The sequence below is a fragment of the Phocoena sinus genome, chromosome 3 (genome assembly GCF_008692025.1).
Source record: "Phocoena sinus isolate mPhoSin1 chromosome 3, mPhoSin1.pri, whole genome shotgun sequence".
In the NCBI taxonomy this organism is placed as follows: Eukaryota; Metazoa; Chordata; class Mammalia; order Artiodactyla; family Phocoenidae; genus Phocoena; species Phocoena sinus.
In genome coordinates, this window is record NC_045765.1 from 168,763,683 (window position 1) to 168,774,343 (window position 10,661).

A 10,661-nucleotide genomic window follows, 5' to 3' on the forward strand; every position below is an offset into this window, starting at 1 on the left:
CAACCTCTGACCCACAGAACCTGTGAGACATCAATGAGTGCTGCTGTAAAGGCACTGAGCCTGTGGACATTTGTTACACAGCAGCAGCAAACCAGTGCAGCATGGAAATCCTAGCATATTTCCTTTTTAGTGCAAATCCCAAGTCATTGGGGAGAGGCACCTGTGAGCACCTCACTGGGAGGCTCGTTCGTACTGGGGGCAGATGTCTGGGGCACCTGTCTCGACTACCGAGACCACCCACCTGCCCTTCCTTGGGTGCCACACCCACTCAGCAGCCTTCTGAGAGGAGAAATCCCTGACAAGCTGACCAGAGTCTTCTAGGCAGGCCTCTGCACAGCTGTGCTGGCCAGTGGCAATTTCCAGGTGATGCCGTGGCTTATGACAACCTCCTATGACTCCAGTGAGAGATTCAGTCACCCCTCCCCGGTGACCCTGCCTTCTGGCTGTACCATCAAAATCAAGTTTCTGAATCCGAACATCACAGGTTTTTGTTTGTTTACTACAACCCTCTTCTACTTCACAACCCAAAACCCAAATCTTAAACCATAATGACCTAACTGTGGCGCACAAAGCCTTATTTTCCAAGGATGACTGTTATCGCTCCTTCTATTTACATGAATCCATTTAAAATGGGGACCAAAATTTCATATTAAACAGCAACCAAAAGAAGGTCTGAGACTTTACTTTGAAAAACATATCTTAAGTTCTGAAAAACTTGTTTACTTTAAAACACTCAAGAATATGTTTAGGAGCAATCAAGTCACAACCACGTGTCACATCTAAGAGGCCACAATGGCACTGCCTTGGCACTGCTTTTCCATCCAGAGCTCACAGCAGCAGGACGTCCGCTTTATTCCACCCTGACCTCCACAGCAGGAGCAGTCGGGAGGCCATTCTTTACAAGATCATTCGAGGGCCCACTTTTCAGAGGACTCCTCATATCCTGACCCTCCACTTCCAGAGCTCCGTCCCGCCCCTCCCCCTCCCCCTCCCCAGCAGCCCCGTCTCCCAGCGTCAGCTGTGCTAGCTTTGCCTGTCCTCCTTTACCAGCACCCAGGCATCACTTTCCCTGACTGTCACAGCCACCATCTTGTGCTGGATTTTCAATTTCACTTCACAGAGAGACTGGCCGTGGCGCGAGGGGCAGGGACAAGGATGCAACTTTCACACAGGGAGGAGTGTCCGAGCAGGAGCTAATTTCATGAACGGTCAGTGCAGCAGCAAACTCGTGCCCAGCGCGTCACCCTCGGGGCCTCCAAGGATAAAGACTCAGAAAACAAGGCCCACGTGTGCCACCATCTCACAATAACCATTCCTGTGCATCCCCAGACGTCTGCAGGAAGAGATGAGAATGAGACAAAGGCAACAAGAGTGGTGACAGCCATGGTCCATGGCAGGTCCTGCTGGCCCTTCACCTGTGCCCTCCCACTGGTCCCCTAAGGACGAGCCGTGGGAGGCCATTCGTTGGACTGTAGGTAGTGTCACGTCAGGCTGGAGGCACAGAGGGAGAGGAGGGATCCTGAATCTTCTCCAGGCACTGACTCGGGAGAAAGGGGAAAAGAGAACATGTGTGGAGTTAGAAAGAACCCAGGCCGGGGCCCAGCAGGGCACATCTGTCAGCTTCTCACAAACTTCAGGCTAAGTGAATTTTCTCTGAGGGAACAGATGTTTAAAAAATGAAATACTGTCAAGGGACCTGCAGGGAGGGTGCTGCGTGTGACTCTGCACACTGCGGGCAGGCCACAGAGGACAAACGCTGAACATAAGCCAGGGCAGGGCCCGGACTGCAGGCATCCGCCAGAGCGCTGGGTTCTCTCCCATTCCAGGATCTCCTTCTTGGGGGTCTGCAGGGCACCAGGAAGGATGCGGCAGAGTATCTGAGGTTCATGCTCCCACTCTCACTTATGCAGGACTTCTCTTTACCTTTGAACTGGCAAGGTTTCTGAAGCTGTTGAGACTGACCCAGGCAAAGTCACAAAGTACTGCTGGGTCAGGAGACAAGGGCCAGAGAGAGTGGCGGCAGCCAGAAGCCAGGACACATGCTCAGGGACAGTCTCAAGACTGAGAGCTCAACCAAGGAAACTGACTAAGAACTAGAACCAGCGGCAGCTCCAAAACAAGAATTTGACCTTCTCCACTCTGAAGGTTCTCGCACTAATTCCTGTGCACTTTCACCTGCTTTTTCTTCGTCTTAGGATGCAAACAGGTTGGCCACCTTACAAGGCGGCCGCCAGGCAAAGTTCCCAAGGGCAGAAACCCCCCCAAGAAAGAAGGGATGGTGCCAGCTGCTACATGGGCTACCAGGCAAAGGCCCAGTGGGGTTCAGCTGATGCTACTCACACCCCCCCACCACCAGCAACTGCTTACCCTTTCTTGATGACTGCAGACACTGTCTTTCCAGAAATGCTGTCCTGAGACTAGATGGGCTGAGCAACATCTCTTCAACAAGATTTTTTTCTGCTGGCTGGCCTAGGCGATCTCTTATCTCAGTTCTTTCCCTGTCTAAGCCACAAGTGAGGGACCTTCTGGTGGCCTTCCTCATCACTCTGGGTAGGCTGGCAGCCTGAAGAAAGTTCCAGACACAGCTATCTCTTAATACCAAAAAGTCAGTTGGAGAAGCCCAGCAGGCCCGTGGCAATGTCTTTTCGCGAAGGACAAAGGACGACGCCTCCCTCCGGGGCACTCTTCCTCCGCTCAGCCCTTCTAGATGGGCAGTCCGCTAGGATTCAGAGCAGCGAACCAAGCGTAGGGTATTCACCCTTCCAGGCAAGTGACAAGCAGTCCTAGCAGACTCCTCCTCTAGGCAGGGATGGTAGGAGTGGACAGGCCCAGGGCCACCCATAGAGGCGGGCAAGGAAGGGCGGCCAACACAGCCCGCCTATTTAGGTGTGGGCCGAAACACAGAACTCCTGGCTGCTTCGGAGCCCACTCTTCAGCCCTACACGACTTGGAGCCGACTTCTAACAGGCTGATGGGGGTGGAGGCGGGGGACCCTGACAGAGAGGGAGTGGAGACCCCAGGCAGGGCCCAGAGGGGCAGCACCTGGGAAGCAGGCAGGGTATCAGGCTTTGCCTCTAACCTAAGGGGGGCGAGGGAGGTGCCCGGGGGGTGGGACCTGACCCAAGCTGCTGCCAGAGGAGAAAAGCCCACTGGCTGTGCCGGGAACGGTCCAAGGGGGGCAAGAAGGCGTGATGACCACCTCGGGGTTCATGAGCAACCTCACTAGAGACGACGACAGGCCACGTGACAGTGAGGAGGAAAGGCAGAGAGAGACTGGACAGGCAGGGCTCATGGGTCCTAGGTGCGGGCAACCCGGACTCAGGTTTCCAAGTCAGGGTCCTGAGGCTGTGCCTCCCATGCCGACCCCACCCCCAGATCCCAGGGCAGCACCTGGCAGGTAGTAGGCTCATTTATTAAGGAAAGCGACAGCAACCTATGTACTGAGGCGTACTAGGAACTATGGGTGAGGAAACAGCTTCCAGAGCCTGAGGAGTTTGCACAGGGGTATCACACTGGCACTGCTGGCAGCTCATGAGAGGAAGAAGCGGGACTCCAGACGGTCTGGGCCCAAAAATGCTCTACAAGCAAACACCAGGCGCCTTCTGTTTTCCAAGTGCTAAGACACAGAGTCAATTCCAGTTACAAGGCAGGCTGGAAACCTACAGGTCCCCCAAAGAACTCTTACGTTTTAACACCATACATCAAGAAACTGTGTCTGGGACTTCCCTGGTGGCACAGTGGTTAAGAATCCGCCTGCCAATGCAGGGGACATGGGTTTGAGCCCTGGTCGGGGAAGCTCCCACATGCCGCGGAGCAACTAAGCCTGTGCGCCACCAACTACTGAGCCTGCGCTCTAGAGCCCGCGAGCCACAACTACTGAGTCTGCATGCTGCAACTACTGAAGCCCGCGTGCCTAGAGACCGTGCTCCACAACAAGAGGAGCCACTGCAATGAGAAGCCCGCGCACCGCAACAAAGAGTAGCCCCCACTCGCCACAACTAGAGAAAGCCCACGTGTAGCAATGAAGACCCAACGCGGCCCAAAAAATAAATGAAAGAAAGAAAAGAAGAAAGGAAGAAACTGTGTCCCCACCACCTATTCTCAGAAAGTTCTACAAGTAAGAACTGGAGAAAGAGAGGGAAAAGGAGTCTGGGCTCCTCCCTGGGGCTGAGTGCATGCTCAACGCTTCAAGGAATTTAAGAAAGTAATAATGCTTCCAACCCACACCAGGTGAAACGAGTTGCAGAATGCAGCTATTACTGTGTATCATACACTCTCTAAAGTAGTATCAACTTAAGTGTTTTACAACACACTTCAAAGCAGAATAAACAGACCTATGAAAAGAAAAAGTTACTTGAAGAGATAATTTCAATACCTAGCAATTGAGGGATTTCTAAGCCTCTAATGTTTTCCAACCCTAACACCCAGGAAAATCATTAGATGCCCTTTAAGTTAGCATGAGATTGTACAAGGAGAGTTTATGATTTAAGTCCTGAAATACCAACATAAAACCTACGTACAGATATCTTGTTTCCAGTGCTCAGAAAAAGCACAGGAAAGTAAGAAGGCTGGGTAAGTAGCACTCACACCTGAGCATCGTCACCTGGGACTGCTCCAACACAACACACACACACACACACACACACACACACACACACACACACACCTCTTTTTCACCAGTCCTTGCGCCTGTAATTGCACTAACCCTAAAAGGAACTTCTAATCCCCTTTAGGCTGATGTGGAAATACGTAAAGCAGAAGTGACGCTTTCCAGAGAATAAGTATTTGCTACAAACGTTCTGTTACTTTCTTTGAATGATACTAACTCGTTTAAAAAAAAATGCAGATGATGCTATTTGTCACTTTCGGCACAAAATTAAACCGTAACATTGAAACCCCCTCCCGAAAATGTAATTTTTAAATTCGCTGTTGGTTAAATTGTATCGTTACAAAAAATCTAATCCTCTTTCAAATGTATTTCCGCGGAGAAACAAAGTTAACATTTAACCAATATTTACCTTCCACTTAATTCAACTTCCTGGCAATACTATAATTGTCTGCAAGGTAACAAACTCCACACCTATCTGCACCCCACTCTGACAAAAGGTCCCTAACCTGTCGGGGTGGGGTGGGAGGAGATGGAGAGAAAGTTAGGCGACCTCCTTTCCAGTTTCGCCAGGGAGAAAAGGAAAACATCTGCACAAATCTGCACCCTCTCCTACACTGTTAGTGCAAGAATCCGGACATTTCACTCGTTTGTCAAGGGGAGTTTAAAATGGAAATAACAACCTCCCAGGGAGTCGGACGTTGGCCTCCAACATGCACCCTCGGGAACCCGGATGGGGACCTCCGAGCTTCCGCGGCGCTGCCCGGGGAGCCGCGCGGCGGGGTGGCGCGCCCGGCCGGGCCGGGATCCCCACGGGAGGGCACCGCCCCCCTCCCCGGTCCCCGCGCCGCGCCGCGCGCACTCACCCCTGGATACCCGGGCTGTACGCGCGGCTCTTCCACGGCGTGCCGGGCCGCGGCGCCTGGGGCCCGGGGCCGCCTCCTCCGCTCAGCGCGGCCGCGCGGCTGCCAGACAGCAGGTAGTTGAGGCCGTACGTGCTGGCCTTGTTCTCGCGTTTCCGGCGGCCCGGGTGGAACTGGTGCTGCGGCGGTGAGCCGGCGGGCGCGGGGCCGCGCGGCCCTGGGTGCCCGTTGGCCGCGCCGGGGCCGGTCGAAGGACCGTCGGCGAAGTGGAAGAAGGCGCCGCCGCGGCCTCCTCCCGCCCGGCCGAGCGAGGCGCTGCTGGAGGACGACGAGGAGCAGCCGGGGCTCTCCGTGCCCGACTCGGCGTTGGACGAGGACGAAGACGACGACGACAGAGACGGCGACTTGTGCAGGCGCCGGGCGCCCTCAGCCGCGGGCCCGAGCGCCGTCAGCAGTGCGGGGGGCAGCGCGGCGGGGCCAGGCGCGGGCGGCGGGGGCGACGCGGCGGGCAGCGCGGGCCCCGCCAGGCCGCCGCCGCCCAGCCCGGCCGTCCCCGCCGCGGCTGCCGTGTCCAGTGCCGGCGAGTTGAGGCAGAAGTAGGACGCGAAGCCCGAGCCGCTGCGGCCCACGCCCTGCGAGGTCTCCCAGATCTGCATCCACAGGGCATTGGCTGGCCCCTTCTGCTCGGGCTGGATCCAGGCCACGCGCGGATCCATCCACGCGCCGCCCCGCGGGCCCGCGCGCCCGTCCGCCCCGGCCCCGCCCCCGCCGCGCCCCGAGCCCCGGCCGCGCCGCGCACGGACGGACGGACGGGCCGCGCGCGGCCGGGCGGACGGACGGGCGGGCGGGCCTGCGCCGCGGCTCAGGCCGGCTCGCGAGCGGCGGCTCCCGTCGGGGTCCCGGCTCGCGGCGGCCTGGAGGGGCCCGGGCAGGCCGCGGCGGGCTGCTCAGGCCTGTCGGGCTCCCTTCACGCGGCGCGAGGCGGGCGCGGGGGCCGCGGCGGCGGCGGCGTTCCACTCGGGCCGGCGGGAGAGGCCATCGGAGGGGGCGGGCGGCAGGGCCGAGGGGGCGGGCCCAGGCGCCGCGCAGCCCGGGACCCGCGGGAGGGCCGCCGCCGTGCACCCGGCCCTCGGTCACGCTCGCGCCGCTCGCTCCGCGTTCCTGCAGCGGCTGCGGCGGCGGCGAAAAGACACTCTCGGCGGCGACAGGGCGCGGGGGAAGGAGGGGGCGCCGCCGCCTCCGCTCCAATGAGGGGCGGGGAGGGAGCGGGGCGGGGGCTGGCGGGGAGGAAGCGCGGCCGCCCTTGCCGGGGCCGGAACGCCAGTGCGCACGCGCGGCCGATTTCAAATCCTCACTAGACACCGCCGCCTTGGTTACCGCGCCTGCGTACTGGGGTTCTCCTCGGCGCGGGCCGGGGGGGGGCGCGGGGGGCACCGCGACGGAAGGATACGCGACAGGGAGGGGCTGGAGGGGGGCGGCGACGGCGGCGGTTTCGTGGGCCTTTCTAGACCAAACTGGGCTGCCCCAACAGCCCTACCTCCCTCCGCCGCGCAAGGCTGAGGCGTGGAGACATGCGCGCTGGCCCTGGGGTACCGGCAGCCGCCTAGCCGCGCCGCGCGTGCGCAGGGACGGGAGGCCGGCGCTGCCGGTGGACGTTCCGCACCCCCGTGCGGGGTCCTCGCCCTCCGCTGGCCGACCTTCCAGACCTGCGTAGGGAACTGACAGGCCCCACTGCGGTCCCGTCGCTGCTCCAGGGAAAGGACAAAGATGCCCGAAGACCCCTCCCGTCCATCAGGGTCCTGCGTGCCGCCGGTCACGCTGCGGTCCCTCGTGTCGGCGCCCTCACAAGTGCTCGCCGGCGTCCTCCCGGAGGAGCAGGTCTCACACCCTGCGCCCGGCCGGCACTGGCCCCTGAGCGGCTGCCAGGAGCGGGGCCCAGGGGTGCCCTGGCAGAGCCCTAATCTGCCTGTTTCCTCACAGGCTTTTTTAGTTTCATTTAGAAATGACTTTATATGCAGAAACGGCTGTTAAAACTTTCAGCTTAGCTCACTGGAGCGATTTCCCGAGGCAAGCTTGGCAGTGCTGCCCATCAGAGAAACAGCCCGTGTACGTGTGTGTCGGATGCGTGGCCTTGGCTGTTCGAGCTGGCACAGGTTCGCAGGATGCATTGGAGAATTGCCCAGCTGTCTGCTCTTTGAGTTCCCCGTGTCCAGAGGATGCTCTGAGCCGGGTCTGACAATAGTATTGTTTGGAATGCAAAGCTAACCACGCAGTCTGTGAGATCCAAAGCCAGCCTGCCTTTGCCATGGCTGCCCAGACTGCCTGCCGGACCCCGCGGACCGCGCCCCCCCCCCCCCATGAGTCCGGGGAATGCGTTCCCGGGCCAGGCGACTTCACGGCACCGAGCCAGGGCCCTGAGGCTGTGTGCCTCACTCCCACAGCGCCTGGGCGCCATTCCTGTTAAATACGTGGGAACAAGGCGTATTTCAAATGGTCTGTTCCTTGTCTGTGTCAGAGGTGAGTCGACGTTACCAAGTGCTTGACGCCTCAAACCTTGTACCGACATGAAAAGTCCGTGTGTTGCATACTAAGGTTTTTTGCCAGATGATGTTACTTGATAAAAGTGGCTCTTTCAGTTCAGACGTTTTTCAGTACCTGTATGTTGTACATGTGGAAATTATGATCAAGTATTAGAACATGTCCAGTTAAATAAACTACAGAAAATCGCACACAAGCGAGTCAGGCACTATTCTGGAACTCCTTGCTTCCAGTGCCTCAGGTCAAAACCCTTGGAGTCATCCCAGCCTCCTCTGTCTCCATAACCAATACGCCCTCTTGGCTTCACCTTCGGAAACAGCCAAAGCCCTACAGCTACGCTCAGTCCACCTTACCCCCTACCTACACCCCCCCTTCAAGCCACCAATATTTTTAGCCTATTTTAAACAGCGCCTTCTAGCTGATTTCCCCCATTCCATTCTTAGCCCTTTGGCATTGTCTCCCTACAGCCACTTGGGTGACCCTTTAAAAAAAGAATGTGGACTTAAAAAATAATAAGATCATGCCACTTTTCTGCTCAAAACCCTCTGGTGGCTTTCTTTCTCACTCAACCTTACTGTGATCTACAAGTCCCTGCATTGTCTGGTGCCCTATCCTGATCAAGTCACAAGCCAGTGGGCACACTCCTACCTCAGGGCCTTTGCACTTGCTGTTACATCTGCCTGGGATGCTCTTCCCCGAGATGTCCCTCCCCACTCTCAGGTCTTAGTGAGGACTTCCAAGTGGCTCTGTTTAAACTACAAAGCTAGCCTTCAACACTCCCTACTACCCTACCCTGCATTATTTTTCTTAGCATTTATCTCCGTTAGTTTCCTAGGGCCACATAACAAAATACCACAAACCAGATGGCTTAAAACAACAGAAATTTATTCCCTCACAATCCTGGAGGCTAAAAGTCTGAAATCAAGGTGTTGCCAGGGCTGTGCTTTCTCTGAGGGCTCTGTGGGAGAAACTTACTCTTAACTTCTGGTGTTGCCAGCAATTCTTGGTGTTCCTCAGCTTGTAGGTACATCACTCCAATCTCTGCCTCCATCGGTGCATGGAGTTTTCCCCGTGTGTGTGTCTCTTCTCTTCCTATAAAGATACCATTTACATTGGGTTGGGACTCACGCGGTTGACTTCATCTTAACTTGACTACATCTGCAAAGACCCTATTTCCAAATACAGTTACATTCTCCTGGTACCCAGGGTTAGAGCTTGAACGTATCTCTTTTTTTTTTTTTTGGTGGGGGGGGGGCGGACACAATTCAACCCACTATACCATCTAATCTAAATTTTATTTACCTTGTTTGTCATCTGTGTCCCCTCACCCCATTGGAATATAAGCTCCACCAGGAGAAGAATTTTTATCTGTCATTTTCCCTGCTGGGTGCCAACTCAAGGATGGTGTCTGGCACATGACAGGTCCTCAGTGAACGCTGGTGGGGTGACCAATGGTCACCTAACCGACCGAATGGGAATGAAACAGGAAGTTGCCTTGCCGAGCTTCCAGGAACTAGTACACGGGTTGTCGTTGTTTACTTGTTTTCAACATTTCAAGCTCCCCCCCCCATGACCTCCCACTCTGTCTTTGCCTCTAGTTAATCCCCCTTAGTTTGATTCATCAGCCACCAGTCAACTTCTTGTAATTATATCCAGATTTTGATATTTATGCATTTGATCAGAAATCTTTTATGTAAATTAGAAGCAGTATATTTCTTTATGTAAATCAAGAAACAACACTGAGGGCAAAATGCAGTCTCTGAGACTCTGGGCAGGGGAGGTCTTTCTCTTTGCTTATCAATTTTCACAGTAAGCCCAACATTTACCCTTTTTGGCCAAAACCCACTCTTCTCTCTCTCTCCTGATATTAAAGGAGAGGTGATATTTGAGATTACATTATGGTTTTAGTGTTCTCACGAACAAATGGTTTCCAAAGTGTGTTTCATGGGCTTTCTGTACCAGAATCAGACATGCTGGTTAAAATGCAGGAATCTGGGGCTCATCCAATCTACTGAAACTTTCTAGAAGTGAAACCCAGGAATCAGTATTTTAAGTAAATTCCCTGAACAATTCTTAAGCACAGTAAAGCTTGAAAACCTCTGCCTAATCCAAGATTTCCAAACTCAATTGCTTACAGGAACTGACTAGGTAATATAAGTAACTGACAAAAAAATCAGCGTGTGTGTGTGTGTGTGTGTGCGCGCACATGTGTGTATTAGTCAGCTACTGCTGAGTAACAAACCACCCCCAAACTCAGCTTAAAATAAGTGTTTGGTATAGCTCACAAGTCTGTGGACCAACTGAGTGGTTCTGCTGATCTGGGTCAGACACAGCTGAAATTGGCTTAAGGTTACTTAGATGCTTCAGTCAGCTAGAGGGTACACCAAAGGCTGGCTGATCTAGAGTGGCCACACTCACAGGGCTGGCAGTTGGCTGGCTAGCAGTTGGCACACCAGTGTTGACTGGCCCATGTGTCTCTCATTACCTCTCAGGCTGGCCCCAGCTCATTCTCAGGGTGGCTGAATAGGATTTCAAGAAAGCAAACAGGCATGCATGAGGCCAGACTGGCATGCCTTCACTTCCTCCCAATTCTATGAGCCCAAGCAGGTGACAAGGCCTTGGCAAGATTTAAGGGGTGGGAAAGTAGCCTTCAC

At 55.4% G+C, this 10,661-nt stretch overlaps 1 protein-coding gene across 2 annotated transcripts in view; it reads right to left on the bottom strand.

Moving 5' to 3' along the window:
• Positions 1-6,185, bottom strand: part of TENT4A (terminal nucleotidyltransferase 4A) — a 44,689-nt gene extending 38,504 nt beyond the window's left edge. For both annotated transcript variants that reach the window (XM_032626670.1, XM_032626671.1), the window contains exon 1: positions 5,473-6,185. In XM_032626670.1, the coding sequence (XP_032482561.1) occupies positions 5,473-6,185 (713 nt within the window). The remainder of the gene's footprint in view (positions 1-5,472) is intronic.
• Positions 6,186-10,661: the final 4,476 nt, after the last annotated feature.